General features: G+C 39.7%; 1 protein-coding gene across 1 annotated transcript; it reads left to right on the plus strand.

Annotated features, from left to right (window-relative positions):
- Positions 1 to 7,282: 7,282 nt before the first annotated feature.
- PTP4A1 (protein tyrosine phosphatase 4A1) lies at positions 7,283 to 15,795 on the plus strand. The gene is made up of 6 exons (XM_032340364.1): positions 7,283 to 7,372; positions 9,975 to 10,523; positions 11,564 to 11,656; positions 11,964 to 12,094; positions 13,303 to 13,377; positions 13,819 to 15,795. The coding sequence occupies exons 2-6, from the start codon at positions 10,419 to 10,421 to the stop codon at positions 13,934 to 13,936; spliced, it is 522 nt and encodes a 173-aa protein (XP_032196255.1). The 5' UTR covers positions 7,283 to 7,372; positions 9,975 to 10,418; the 3' UTR covers positions 13,937 to 15,795.
- The last annotated feature ends 279 nt before the right edge of the window (positions 15,796 to 16,074 follow it).

Consider the following 16,074-nt stretch of genomic DNA (forward strand, 5'->3'; position numbering starts at 1 on the left):
GATCATGACCCGAGCTGAAAGCAGAGGCTTAACCCACTGAGCCACTCAGGTGCTCCCATATATTTCTTTTTATATAGCTCTTGCTCATCATTCTTAAGATAAAAACTAAATTATTAATAAGCCCTACAAGGACCTGCATGATCTAGTCCCTGCCAGATCTCCAGGCTGACTCCCAGCTTTCTTCTCTTATTTTGCTGCATTTCCTTGGGTCTTTCATCTCTTTGACCACCACCAAACACTTCTTACCTTGGTATTTGTTTTATCATTTCCTCCACCAAAATATCTATCTCCTCTTCTCCCTCTTTCCGTGATTCATTCTTATCATTTAGGTCTGGGTCTCCTGGGAGATACCACCCCGACTTCCCTGCCTAAAGTCAGTCACCCCACCAGCTCTTCTGTCTACCTCCTTCACAGCACATATTACAACTTATAATTCTATTCTTTGCTTCCTCATTGTTATTTTCTCTTTCCTTGTCTGTGTATCAGTTCTATCGGAGGCAAAAACAATGTTTACGTTGTTCTTCATAAGACAGCAGAGTGCCTGGTTTATGCTGGGCATTTAATGAATAAAATAAGTGTTGAGGAGAGAGGGGAAGATCAATAGCCAAAACTGTGGGAGTAGGTGAAAACCCCAGGGAGCAGGCAGAATGGGGCCAACAAGAGGCCCCAGGGCAAAACTCTAGTGAACACCATCATTAAAGGAGACTGCCAAGAAAATTTAGGAAGACTGGGAATGGGATGCCCCCAAAAGGATTCTAGGTAAGAAACTAACCTATCCAAGCAAATATTTGTTGAGTATCTACTATGTCTATTAATATGTCTGTGAATTCAAGGGCCATATAATGACAACTGCCCTTAACTAGACAAAATCTTAAAATGCTTCTATACTCATTTTCCTCTTTAACTGAAGTGTAGTTGACACACAGTGTTATATTAGTTTCAGGTGTACAACATAGTGATTCTACAACTCTGTACATTATGCTATGCTCACAAGTGTAGCTACCATCTGTCACCAAACAACGCTATTACAAGACCACTGACTATACTATCCATGCTTTACCATCTGTCCCCGTGACTTATTCATTTAGTAACTGGAAGTCTGTACCTCCCAATCCCCTGTACCCATTGCATTGGCCCACCACCCTCCACCTACTCCCCTCTGGCAACCACTGGTCTATTCTTTGTATTTATGGGTCTGCCTCTGCTTTTGTTTGTTCATTTGTTTTATAGATTCCACATATAAGTGAAATCATATGGTATTCATTTTTCCAGGACTTATTTTACCTTTTTCACTTACTCAGTATCTTCCAATGAAAAATGCACTAAGATAGCAATGTTTGTCCAACATGCCCAGTTTTTTAAAAAAATTGTGTTAGAGTAGAGGAAAAAAGTATGACTACTTAAGCTTTTAGTTAAATAAATGTTATGTTTGCCGGAAACTGTTCAAGAACATTTCGCTTTATGTAAGACTTACCCCAGTAATGCTGCTTAGGTCACTGTCTGTCTGGATTATCTGCAGCCTAAATGCCAACTCTGTAAATTAAACCTGTCAAGTGACAGCTTTGCCATAGCATGCATAACCAACCTTTAAAATTTATTTATACTCCATTCCCTTTCTCTGGCCAGATTAAATTCTCCTTTCCTAAGCAATTTTTTACTTACTCCAGACTGTGGCATAATTCAATATGTTCTAAACAATTACATGGAAACTGATTTCCAATTCCCAAATCACTTTCATCAGACTTTAGAACAGCAAAAGAACTTTTTCGAAGCTCACTAAAAATAAGAATTTTCTTAAATTCCCCCTGGTAACAGTATGTGAATCAGTCATAATAATGGCATGCTATGATAATGTTATGAAGTATTATAGGTTCATAGTAAGTCCTTTATGCAGTGTCCCAAGGAAACAGTTCAACATGCAAATGGAAATATTCTTTTGACTAATCTATCACCCTGTAATGTGCAGGCTGAACCACCACAGAAATAAATACTACATTAAGTGGCAGGATTTCTAAGGTGATTTTCCATTTGAAGACTTCCCTACGCAATTTCCAGGCTTATATTTAAATGGACTAAAATTAGTCATGAAAAGTAAAGAGACAGAAAATGGACATACTAGAGATTAACTGGAGAGAATTATCTTTTCTAACGGTAAAGTTGTTTGAAAATTGCCTTAATTTTACTGAGAAAACACTACTTTTAGTGATTGGGTTTGATGACTTAATAAAATTTTGATTTCTGATCTAGCATGATTCATTTATCTAAAGATATCTACATGCTTAACACCCACTTGGGTCAGTAATTGGCAGTTCCTACGTCAGACGTATACAAAACACAACAGCCCAAGTATACCTATTGGTGTATGGACTTTGTCCTTGAAAGCCTGTTGTAACAAGCTTAATTGTTAGAGATCTCTGTGTTTAAAATTCCCACAGAAATGATGATGTAGCACTGGCGTTTGGTTTCATTATTCATCAAACTTATTACAAAGACTAGATATCTCCATCACAAAAAAAAAAAATTGTAACTATGTATGGGGGCGGACGTTAGCTAGATTTATTATGCAAATATCTCACAATATATACGAATATTGAATTATTAGCTTGAATACCTGAAATTAATATGATGTATGTCATTTATATCTCAATAAAATAAGTACACAGAAATATATAGATACAAAAAAAGACTTCATAAAACTTTAATGTCTTAAGGGATGAAAACTTTTTAACATACAGCATTAGTTTTAAGCATTTTTGCTGACAGTTGTATGTTCACAGAAATGTGAATGAGCTCTACATTTTTAAACATTTTTTACAACCACACAAAAAGATTAATTTTAAATATAAAATAAAATAGGCTATTCTGTAACAGCAAAAGGAAAATAAACTTTTAAAATATTGATAGGGGCTGTGTTTGTGCCCCTGAATTTTCAGGGAACTTTTAATATTGCGCTCTGCACTGGTATTCAGACACCCACTGGGGTATTTGCCTCTACTAAGTATAGCTGGCATATTATTATACCTTGCAGTTTACTGTTTGTTTCTGGGTTAGTATTGTCACATTCAATCTTTCTACCATTGCAATGGTAATATACATACTATATTAAGTCTTCTTTTAATCAGACGTCCTCATAGCCCCAAATCATCATTCTGTAGTCTCAGTCAATGTGAGGAGATTGAAAGGGATAAAATCCTACATTCTTTTCATATGACTGCTATAACTGGAATCATTCCATGTTTACTAGATCTTCCACCACTGTAAGGATTTCTCTGTTCATGCTTATCAGAATTTACGATTTGTTGTCTTCTGCAGTGTTTCATCTTCCATAAGGATCTTCCTCATAATTGTCTTTTTTTTTTTTTTTTTTTTTTTTTTTTATTTATATGACAGAGAGAAATCACAAGTAGATGGAGAGGCAGGCAGAGAGAGAGAGAGGGAAGCAGGCTTTCCGCGGAGCAGAGAGCCCGATGCGGGACCCGATCCCAGGACGCTGAGATCATGACCTGAGCCGAAGGCAGCGGCTTAAACCACTGAGCCACCCAGGCTCCCCCTCATAATTGTCTTAATAGTCATATTTATCACCCAACTATTAGATTTTGCATTTTGAATATGCTGATAAAAGGTCTTGTTCACCATGATGAGCTCAAGGACATGTTTTGCTGAGAAAACTAACTTATAGTTGGGCATCTTATTCAGTAGGAGAAGAAGTCTTCCATGTCAGGGCTTTTTCTGGAGCTTAGAGTAAGCATTGGCTTTTGGGACTGGGTTTTCTTACCTCTGGATGTCTGGACCACTATTTGCAAGCATGTTGGCTCAGGCTGGAGACCTTCTGCAAATAAGTGTGCTGATGTTCCAAATGCAGATCTGTGGAGGTTAGGTCTTCAGACCACAGGAGTCTTCTGACCCACATTGGGATTGACTACTGTTCTCTAAGAATCAATACCTTTAAACTACTGGGCTCAGTAGACCAGACACCCTCAGTACTGCAGTGAACCACCATGGCACAGGTTACATACAAACATGGCAGCTGCCAGAGTGACAAGCCAAGGGCTACTCTGAGAGAATTTGGCCAGCTGGTCAGCAAGACCATATTTATATCTTGTTTAAAGTGCATCCTTCCTCAATACCAAAACCTTTCTCTGGTTTTCCATCCTTGAACTATGTCCTTTTCAAAGTATAAGAAAGTGGTACCTCATCTGAGAGGCTAAGACCTCTGGAAGCTGATTAATGCACTTGCAAGTTTGAGCCCAGCTTTTAGAGCTTGATGAGCATAGCTGACTGGATATTTCATGTCAGCACTACTTGTGGTAATTACAAGATGTGTGCATCACAAGTCTCACAACTTGTATCACAAGTTCTACAAGAAAACTGGCTAATACTGATTTGGCTCTGCTTACCATTTGTTGAATTTATATCTCATCCCAGCAAATTCATTTTTTGAAAAGTCATTACATGAAAAACTTCACCACTCCAAGTACCATCACTGTTTGCTGACCAACTTTTGGAGTGAGAGTAGCTGATTGAATGTTTTTTAGCTATTGTATATGTTGGTCAAGCTTTTTGTTTATTGTGAAGTTAATTCTGCCCATTACACACTGTTAATATTTTCTCCTGGCATGCCATCGATATTTTAACTTTATCAAAAGTTTTCATCATATAGAAGTTTTTTATATAATGAAATCTATCTTTTTCTTTGTGATGAGTTCCTGACCTACTTAGGAAGGTCCCTCCCACCACAAGATTTTTTTGAAAATATTTTTTTTGACATAACACTTTAAAATATTTGCACCTTTCAAAGTTTATTTGTAAAAGGACATTATGTTTCTCAAGGTCTTTAGTTTTCCTTCATTTAGATTCAAAAGTTTCTTAAATGAGTAATTTCTTTAAAATGAAGATTTTACTTTTACTTCTGTAAAAGCCAGACCCAATTCCTTTTTTCAAAAGTGCTATTTTGTTTACAGAGCATATAAAAATGTTGAATAACTACCCAAGCCCTCTAAATAGAAGTACTAATAAATCCTGAAATGCTGCAGTACTCTGACTGAGAACACAATTTGATCCCTAAAGCCGTCTCCAATCTACTGGTCAGTGAAAACAGCAAACAAAAGGCCTCAGTGTTAGTAGAAAACCCAGTTCTTCAAAGCAGGTAAAAGTCCTGTTGAGTCCTTCCATACAGCAGAGGAGAAAGGGTTTCCAGATTACAAGTGACAAAGTTGCCTTTGTGTAGCACAAAACAATTATGACAAGGCTTTACTTCTTAAGGGCCTAAATTATGAAAACAGTGGAGCAACAGAACTGAAAAAAAAAAAAAAAAAAGCTTCAGCTTTGACGCAAAGAATTACAGCAGTCCTTGACATAACCGAAGATTCTTAATTTTTAAAACGCTTCCTTTAGCAGTGACTAACCTTTCATTATCTGTGACAACACATCAAGTGAACAGCAGCAGTACAAAGGATGCATGTGATTTCGAAATGCCACAACTGAGCCAACTGCAGTTGCCCGCGTACATAGTATGGAGGCGTGACCAAAAAAAGACTGGAGGGAGCATGGGGCTTTATCTGCCTCCCGGGGTACTCTCCCAATCTCCCATAGCAGAAGTTTGCAAAGTTTCTCCCCGCCTGGAAGGGCCCCCGGCGACAAGTATTCACCTAGGGCCGTGGCATTCAAGGTGTTGAGTCACCGGGTACAGCGGTCGTGCGACGTAAATATTATTTGATGACGGAGATCGTAGTGGCGCAGGGGCCAAGGTAAACCGCCGGCAAACAGGACTGTGGTTTAACTTAAGGCAGAATAAAGCAGGGTCGGGGCTGAGACACGGTTCTGGCCCTAAAGGGATTGCATTTTAAGTTGAGGCAACTTCAAAGCTCCCCATGTGACATCTGGGCACTCCTCGCCGGCTTGAACTATGAGAGCCAGGGTTTCCGGTGTGATTCCTTCCAGTCGACAGACTGCAATCTTCTCCCGCTCCCACCCCTTCCCTTCCCCAGGCTCGGTCGGCCCCCCGAGTCCCTCCACGGCCCCTTCCCTCCCCCGCCCGGGAGATGCTACGACTCCAGCACTTCGCCATTCATCAACCGGTTCACACCGGCAGCGGCCGCCGCGCGGTGACGTCCGCGGGAGGGGGGTGGGCCTCCGCCCCCGCTCGGCGGCGAGCTGCCAGGGGCCCCCGGCCGCGATTGGTGGCCGGGAGTGCGCACGTCGCACCGGCTATAAGAGGGAGGGCTTGTGACGCAAGGGCGCCTCGCCGCGCGTATTGGCTCCCTCTACTGCGGGCCGGCTGGGCTACGCGCTCTTCTCGGAGCCGCTCACTGCATGGTAGAGTCTGGTGCCCCCGCCGCCGCCTGCAAAGCCGCCGCCGCCCCGCGACGACCACCGGTACCCCCTGCCCTGCAGCCGCCGCCACCGCCGCCCCCTGTGTCGCCGCCGCCTCGGGACCGGCTGTATGATTAGGCCACAATCTTCAATGAGTAAACATATTCCTGTGAGTATCCGTCGCTCCGCCGCCTCTGGGGCCGGGGCTCCACGACCGGCCCCCCCATCCCCACCGTCGCCTTTGTTCCGAGCCCGGCGTCCGCTCCCCACCGCCCCGGCACGCAGTTCCGGTGGGTCCCTGGCTGGAGCCGGCCGGACTACGACCCCGTGGCCGGACGGTGGGGCTGGCTGCGGGGACGCGGACGCTGGGGTCCACCGCGTTGCGGGTTGGCGGTTGAATGCCGGAGGCACCGGCTTCCTCATCCCTGCCGAGCCGGGGGCGACGGGGGCACTGCGGCCGGGCCTGAGCGGCGGGTGGGGACGGTTTCGGCCACCGCAGCAGGCCGGGCGGGGCGGCACAAAAGCCGCTTTGTGACCGCCGCCTCCGCCCTTGGCCCTCCGGTCTGGCGCGCTTGTCCGGGGCCCGGCGGGCTCCGCGGCGTCCCGAGGCCCCTTTGTTTGGCCGAAAGAGAGCGGCCCGCCTGGGAAGCGGGAGACGTGGCCCGGGGTGGGGCAAGGGCTGCGCGTGTCACTGCGGAGCCGGATACGGGGAGGGCGCGGCGGCGGGGTCGCCACCGAACCCGGGCCGGCGTGGGGTAGGCGGGGCGGCCGGCGAGGCTGGTAACGGTCTCGGCAGGGAGGTCTCCGGGCTCGGGGGCCGGCGCGGGACAGGAGCCCGGTGCAGCCACCCCTGTGCTCCGCGGCCCGGACCGGCGCCTCAGACAAAATGGCCTCGGCGTCCGCGCCTGACTGAAGGCGCGGCGCGAACCCGTGATTGCGGCGCGGAGAGGGGGCGCCGCGGGCGGGCCCCGGCGCGCACCGCCGCGTGCGCGGAACTGCGGCCCTCGGGGGCTATCCGCGAGCTACAGCCTTGGCGGGGGCTAGAGCGAGGCTCTGCTAGGTGAGGAGATCGACTCCCTGCCCCGCCCTGCGCCCTCAGTCTCCACCTGGTAATTCGAGCTGTTCCGGATTTAACGCCCCACTTCGGGCTCTGGATAATGGGAACAAGTCGAGTCTTGTCCTTTCTCAGGGGCAAGTCGGTGGAGAAATGGTCTGGGTCTGAGCACCTTGGAAACTGCCAGGACTACTGTTGCACTGAAGCGAAGGAGTCCACGACCGGGCACCAGTATGCACTTTCCCTGCCAATCTCTGGGGCCCTGGATGGCGCCTTTTAATCGGGGACTATTTAGAACTGTTCCTGAAATCCTTGGTGTAATGTGTTGTTGCCTGCTTTTGGCTTGTGGCAACAGTAGCCAGCCAGAGCCAGAATTCTGAGGTTTATCTTCTGTCCGTGGAAGCCTTCTACGATTCCAAGAGTATTAAGTTGTTATTTGCACTGTAGTTGGAACCGTCTACCTGCTTGGGATCCAGATTCTGAGGCAATTCTTCCTGTTTCTCTTTTTATATGAATTTCGTTGGATGGCAGTAAATCAGTTGAAGACCAAAAAGCTAGGTCATTCCCAAGAGTAAAGCAGCATTTTACGTATGCTGTATACCAGATACATTACTTAAGGTATAGGAGATCTGGAACAAACTTTTCAACGACCTATTGAACAGAGTGGTTATACGGATTAATTGCTCTGACTCTGCAATCTGACGAATTTAAGCTTCTGCGCAGAGATTGCTTTGCCCAGACCTCCCTCCCACCCCCGCCCGATGTATATTACGGTGATTATATAGAATGATAGGTGGGAAAGGGAAGAAATGCCTTGGTGTATCCGAGCTGCCTATTGTGGATAGTTTTTCCTGTGGCAAGGAAATTGATAGTCAGGGAATGTATTGGGCAGAACAGGTGTTAAGTAGTTGTGGTCACTGCTCTTTTGGTCAAGGTTCCCCCCCAGCCACTGGATGGCTCCACTAAGTGAATTATTTCTGTTGCTTTCTCTGCTTCCTGATGAACTTATTTATATGAAGAGATACGGCCAAACTCAGCTGTAACAGGAATTTTAGCTGTTAAATGTGGAAGTTGTATTGTGAAATACTGTCTTTCATACATGTGCTTTCAATTGAAAAAAGATGGTATCTGGATATCAGAATACTAAGCCACGAGTCATTGCACTTAACAGCTTTACAAATGACTTCTTTAATTCATTGTATATCGTGGAAAAGCTGCCAGAATTCACTTTTTTTTATTCTAAGGAAGTAATATTTAGTATCTGAGGCAAAAGTATAACTGAAATTATTTTCCAGATTACTGCTGTATGTGTTCACTGTAGTAGAGCCAAGCTTACTTAATGGTAGTCACTAATGTTTTAACCCAGGTAGGAAATACATGAAGGAATACTCTCTGAGGGTTCCTTTGAACAGATTTGGAATAATAAAAGTCCTCTTTCTTCTGGGACAATCTTGTAAGAAGTGACTCCTGAGGCTAGTTCCTTTGTTTTGGCAGAAAAATGAACTAGGGTTTTGACTTGCTGTTTTTCACTGATCTGCTAGATCTCCATATGAATTCTTCAAAATGTAGCAAAATTATTCTAGAAACTATAACTAGTATGGTTCAAAATGCTATTTAAAGGTGCAAAATGGAAATAACAGATAGTTTGAATTTAATTTTAAGCTTTTGAAATGCTTAAATATAAACTGGGGGCAATCTTTGGTTAAAAGATTTTATTTGGTAATTTTCCCTTGAGAATACATAGAAAGTGTTTGGGGGCAGTGACTGGCACTTGGTACTCTTGTTAACTGATCAGTTTTTTGTATTCCTCTCTTTACTACTCAGCACTCAGAGTCTTTTTTTTTTTTTTTTCCTACTTTATGAATGTTCATTCTTGTATTTCATATAACAAGTTGATTAACTTCCAGAGACTCAGATAAGGAAAATCTGTTAAAAGAGAATTGTAAATTGATAGGTTGTTGGATAAAAAGATAGTGCATGTGGAAGCATTTTGAAAACCAGTTTCTTTTCTTTCTCTTAAAAACATTGGTTGAAGGGTGCCTGGCTGGCTCAGTTGGTAGAGCCTATGACTCAACCTTGGGGTTAGGTTCCAGCCCCAAGCTGGATGTAAAGATTATTTTAAAAATAATTTTTTTTAAAAGAACATATTAGTTGAGATTTTAGAGGAGTAAGTAAATTATGCAAGGACTAACAGCTTCCAGAGTTTTCCTGAAGTTTACAATACGTAAAAATACTTTATTAGCTGGAAAAAACAATATAAAAAGTTGTAAGTTTTATAACATTGTAAAGCCACTAACTATTTAAAATAAAATGGGAGAGTATGTGCAAGTGATATTGTCAAAATGTAACAGTGGTGTTCTTTGAGGGGTCTCTGTATTAGATCAGTAATTTCAATTTAAAGTAACCTACCTGTGAATGCTTGTTTTATGGTTTTTTATTTAATTTGTAATCATCCCTGTTACTTTTGTGGTTTAAATAAAAGTTTAAAAGGTGGCTTGGGCCCAAATTTGAAAGGATAGTCGTGAACTTAAATACTAGAAAACCATAATATGTTCCTTTGAATTGGAAAACAACTTTTTTCTTCTCTCTCTTTTTTTCTTTTAAACAGCAGTTCTGTGGTGTTCTTGGTCACACATTTATGGAGTTTCTGAAGGGCAGTGGAGATTACTGCCAGGCACAGCACGACCTCTATGCAGACAAGTGAACTGTAGAAATTCATTACTACTCCACCAAGAAGCCCCCGTAAAGAGTGGTTAACCTGGACACAGAAGTGTTGAATTGAAATCCACAGAGCATTTTACAAGAGTTCTGACCTGGATGGGGTAAACCTCAGTGCACTTCCTTTCTATTGCCTCAGTATTACTGGATTGAAGAATTGCTGCTTCTTATTAGGAGGTTCATTTCATTTCCCATTACTCCCAACTTCATACTCAAAGCACTGAGAATTTCAAGTGGAGTATATTGAAGTAGACTCAGTTTCTTTGCGTCATTTCTGTATTCAATTTTTTAAATTCTTTCATAACCCTATTGAGTGTTTTTTAACTAAATTAACATGGCTCGAATGAACCGCCCAGCTCCTGTGGAAGTCACATACAAGAACATGAGATTTCTTATTACACACAATCCAACCAATGCGACCTTAAACAAATTTATAGAGGTAAGGTTTGATATTTTCTAATGTCTTAAACTGATTGCAGTTTAATGGTGGGGCTTTTTATCAATCAAAATAAATAAGTGGTTTAGAGAAATTTTGGTTGGTATGTCTGCCGTTCAATTTCCAGAAATGAAATACCAGTTTCCTCTTCTTTAGGTTACAGGAAAATTATTTTGTACATTTCAGAAAGAGCATGTACTTGAATTAGTTTGCATTTATAAGATCATCTAGTTGTTCATGCCTCACAGTTTGCTTATTTAAATCTATATGAGGGCGGTATAACAGTATGATTCTCACAAGAAATTTATAGAAGGGAGGCTGCCACTTAAAGATAGTTCATATATCTGCTTAGTCTAATGACTAATACTGTAACCAAAGTTAGTTAATGTCTTGGACCCTATTTAATGCTTAGAAGCCAATTTTTAGCTACTAATTATAATTAGTAATAATGGATTATGAGTCTTAAAGCTTGTAGTTTTAAATAGTGTGAGGTTTTTTACACTGTACTTATAGGATTTTAGAGTCTTTGGATATACTTTTAAGGTTTTAAATTACAGTGTGTACTGCCAGTGAGCAAAAGTTTAAGGAGTTAATGTAATCTAGTCAGATTACTTGTAGTCATGAGTGATTCCTTTGGGTTCTATTTACCTTTGTCTCTGAATTGCTTCTCTCCTCTTGTTCTTCATCTCCATCCAGCTGGTGTTGCCATGACTATAAACACCTTCCATGTATGAAGGGCCACATGATTTTTTTTTTAACTAAATTTATTAAAAATATGTGATGTTTAATATTCTCCTTTTGTGCTATGCTAGTGTTGTCATTTAAAACAGGATTTCACTTCCCAGAGTTGAGTTGTAAATGTGGGTGGTGTGGAATGAATGAATGAATGAAAGCAAGATTTACTTTCCTGTTAAACATACATAGGTTATACCATTTGTTCCGTGATTTCCTGTTAGCTAGCAATACCTTTGCAACAATTGGTGAGCAATAGTATCATGGTCATAAAGACTTCATTAAGTATTTTTTATGTATGTGTTATCCAGGAACTTAAGAAGTATGGCGTTACAACTATAGTAAGAGTATGTGAAGCAACTTACGACACTACTCTTGTGGAGAAAGAAGGCATCCATGTTCTTGTAAGTGTTTAATAGTTCCTGTGTGTTTGATACTGTGCTACAAAATGACCAACTTCAAAAAGCTTGATTTTTTTTAAATTATTACGAAAGTATACAGCATCTTAATTTCTAAATAAAGATGAAAGCTAAGCAATGCTTTGAAGTAATGGGATCTTTATAAAGATTCAGCATTTATTTGCATTTCATTGACAGTGGGGTTTCATAAAAGACGTGTTTAAGCATATTAAAATGCTTGAGTGTTAGAAACTTAGAATTATTAGTTGGCATTTATATTAAAAAATCTAAAACATTTATTCTTTTGACTTAGGATTGGCCTTTTGATGATGGTGCACCACCATCTAACCAGATTGTTGATGACTGGTTAAGTCTTGTAAAAATTAAGTTTCGTGAAGAACCTGGTTGTTGTATTGCTGTTCATTGTGTTGCAGGCCTTGGGAGGTAAGAGAATTTTTTAAGTCCATTTAATGGTATTGGTCTTTATTCTAGTAAAAACTTGATTTTGAGTCTAAGAAAGATTCAGTTACCACCTTGTGAGTCAATTTGCTTTGTTAGGTTACATGTTAAGTTAAGTTTAAAAGTAGGTGAATGTAAGGGCACCTCGGTGGCTCATTGGGTTAAGACCTCTGCCTTCAGCTCGGGTCATGATGTCAGGGTTCTGGGATCAAGCTCCACTTTGGGCTCTCTGCTCAGCAGGGAGCCTGTTTCCCCCTCTCTCTGCCTGCCTCTCTGCCTACTTGTGATCTCTGTCAGTCAAATAAATAAATAAAATTTAAAAAAAAAAAAAAAAGGAAGAAAGAAAAAAAGTAGGTGAATGTAATAGAATAATATCTTCCAGTATAGCTGGAGCTAACAGATGCTGTAGTTGTAAATTATACTTGTCTCTGTGGGCACAATTACATACAGAATTAATTGTGCGAGCTTATATCAGTGATATCAGTGATAACTGGAATCATTGTCCAGGCTCATTAGGAAAAAGAATTATGATTCATTTCTAAGGTGCTTTGAGTTGCATATGGTGTACTTTTGATAGCGTTCCTAATCCTGGAGATCCCAGTTCACTGGGAACTCATTATCCAGTAATGCCCAAATATTCATATCCAGATTTGTAACTCACTGTTACTGCCCTCCATCCCACCACCAGGAAAAAAAAGTTCTTTTCTAGAGGGTAAAAATAAAATGAGCATTGGCCCTGGGGGTTTGGTATGCAACTGTGTCACAATCTCATTGATAATAAAAAAGGAAGCAAATATTTCCAGAAGATCTTTAGGAAAAGGAGTTCATAATCTTTAAAAAAAAATTTTTTTTTTTAAATATTATTCCTTGCTTGGATTCAGAAAAAATTATCTGCATTTATCAAGATTTACCCCCTTAACGTTTTTTAAGATTGCCCTCAAATAATACAAGTCTTAGTTTTCAGACTTACTTGTAACGATGAAGGACATAGTTTATTTTGGGTTCTAGGTAAAGTCTGGGTTTGGTAGGAAAATGCTGATGCTTTATTAATTTTTTAAAAAGAAGTCAACATTTACTCTAAGGTATTAATTACATAGGGAAGGTGGTAAATAATAGTACTTTTGGGTTAAGGGATGAATGTTTGAGTGATTGAATTTTCCAGGATTGATTTATCAAAATTCTTACCCTAATAGAGCTCCAGTGCTTGTTGCCCTAGCATTAATTGAAGGTGGAATGAAATATGAAGATGCAGTACAGTTCATAAGACAGTAAGTATATAATGAATTTTCTCTTCATTTCTTCATTATCAGTGGGTTTTATTACTACAAAAACCGTTTTTCCCCCACAACCCATCTAACCATTATATTCAAGATAGTATTAAAACCAGGAAATAGGATCTTATTTACACTCCTTGTAAATGCTCATATTACAGAGATTCTAATTATTTTAGAATCTTGTCATGTAAGTGGATCTCATATAAGTGGATATATAAATTTGACTATTATAACCAGAACACTTAAGATTTAGGACTTTGTAGTACCCTTTTTCCATTTACACATGTATGTCTATCCATAAATTAGGCATTAAGTCGCAGCATAATAATCAAAAAGATAAATTGCCACAAAGAGGTAGTTGTCTATAGCATAGTAAACAGTAATATGGAGGGAGTTTGCTTTAGTAAAATTCACCTTTTGTTTTTCTTCATGTAGAAAGCGGCGTGGAGCTTTTAACAGCAAGCAACTTTTGTATTTGGAGAAGTATCGTCCTAAAATGCGGCTACGCTTCAAAGACTCCAATGGTCATAGAAACAACTGTTGCATTCAATAAAAGATCAGGGGTGCCTGATGTCATTGGCCTTGGAAGTGGAATTTGAAACAGGACCTAATTTGTCATACATATTAGCCAATATGTTGGCTTGGTGATTAAGTCTAAAGAAGCTTCCATAGGAGTATTGGAAAGCAGTTTTATCAGGCCACAAGTTTGATGGGATTGCAGCCTCTGTGTTTGGGTTACAATCAACCTATTTGGACACTTTGCAAAAGATTCTTGCTTTACAGCATTTAAAATGTGCTTACCACTTGTACCAATTGACCTTTCCTGAAATCATGCAGTATTGAGTTATGTCTTTAAATTTATTTCCATGCCAGAATCTTATCAATATATAAGAAATTTAGAAAGATTAGGTGCCAAAATATCCAGCACAATACTTGTTGTATATTTTTAGTATCGTACAGAACTAAAATCCCAGGAACTATGAACACTCTGGACCTTATGTGGTTTATTCCTTCAGTCATTTCAAACATAGAAATTAGGGCCTATATGGTTATTTGCCTGCTCACTTTATGTTTACATCTCCCACATTCATACCAATATACATCAGGTTTGCTCAACTTCTTTTTATTCTTTTTTTTTTTTTAACCAGTCTTACAAGGATTATTTCATGTCTTTCTACAAATTTCATTTTGCGCTGTTATGGAAAACCTCCATTTTGAAAATCTATGTTGTACAGAAGCACATGTCTTTAATGTCTCCAGACAAAAAAGCCTTACAGTTAATTTTAATGTTTGCACTTTGGGGTGCAACTTACAGGGAGGGCCTGAAAAAAGAACGGGAGGGGGCTATTAAGTATTTTTAGTAAAATGTTGCCTTTGTCTTGTGCAGAACATGTAGTATATGCTCTTTAATTTAGTAAATATTTTTTTAAAAGGTAGAGATGCTTTGTTATTGTAGCTAAAACAATTCTTAATCAAAATTTCTGAAATTCTTGTAATTTTTTTTCTTATCTGAAGTTGTTTATCAACATATTTTTGTTTGAAGTGTGATTTTTTTTTTCTTCTCTTCCCAACCTCTCTTGCAAAAAAAAAAAAGTGGGTTTCTGCTAATGAATTGAGCAGACATCTAATATTTTATATGCCTTTTGAGCTGTGTAACTTAATATTTGGATACTTGATAATTTGTTTTATTATGTAATTGATAAATGGTGATGTGTATTAATGTTAGTTCAACCATATATTTATACTGTCTGGGAATGTGTGGTTGTAGTTCTGTGGGAGAAATAATTTGTCAGTGTTCACCAGCTTGTAAAAATCTAGTGCGAGAGCTTAAACATCTAAATAAATAATGAAATGCATTTATCATCATTGAAATTGTTTGGCTTAAAGTTAACTGGTTTTGTAAAAAATGATATAAATGAATTAGGCTTTACTTAGTGCCATTTGAAGTATGTCCTCTTTTTTTTTTTTTTTAAACAAATGAAGGATTAAATGAAGTTGACATTTAGTAAGTTTTTGATCGACACAATTTGTTACAGTCATGAGAACTGCTTAACATTAAAAGTACTTTCCATTATAGATTTTCCTTTTTAAAGGTTTAAATAATTTCAAGCCTGTGTACTATGCTGTAATTGAGAAACTAGAGGAAGGCCTTAATTTGAAGCTCACTTCCACCAAATAATAACTTGTTTTGAGCAACTTCTGAGCCCGTTTTCTCATCATTTGCAAATAATGGATGCCTTTACAGGTTTTGATATTGGAACATAATATTTGGCACATGAAGGTTTAATAAATTTTAAATTTCTTTCAGTAATCTAAGTGCTTCCTTTGCATAGCTCATGTTAATCTAAAAGGGACAGATGTCCTTGTCTGATTTAACAGTTTTAATAGTTAAAACTGAGTAAGATTTTTTTTTTAAATAGTACTCCACATTGTATTTTTAAAAAGATTTTGCTTCCATTTCTGCCAGTTTAGCACTTAATATACACTCTTCTTAAAACTTAGAGCCAAGGCAAAAGCCATAAGGAGGTCCCTGGGGACCCTTAGTTCTTTAAATCTTTCATGTTTTGTAATTGGGAGTAGTTAATTAACCTGAGGTTTTTTGTTTTTTGTTTTTTTTGGTGATTGTTTTGTTCTTTTTTAAATGCAGCCTTCCCCTGAAGATATTTGGTAATTTTGTAAAATTGATAACTA

The sequence above is a fragment of the Mustela erminea genome, chromosome 4 (assembly GCF_009829155.1).
Source record: "Mustela erminea isolate mMusErm1 chromosome 4, mMusErm1.Pri, whole genome shotgun sequence".
Classification (NCBI taxonomy): Eukaryota; Metazoa; Chordata; class Mammalia; order Carnivora; family Mustelidae; genus Mustela; species Mustela erminea.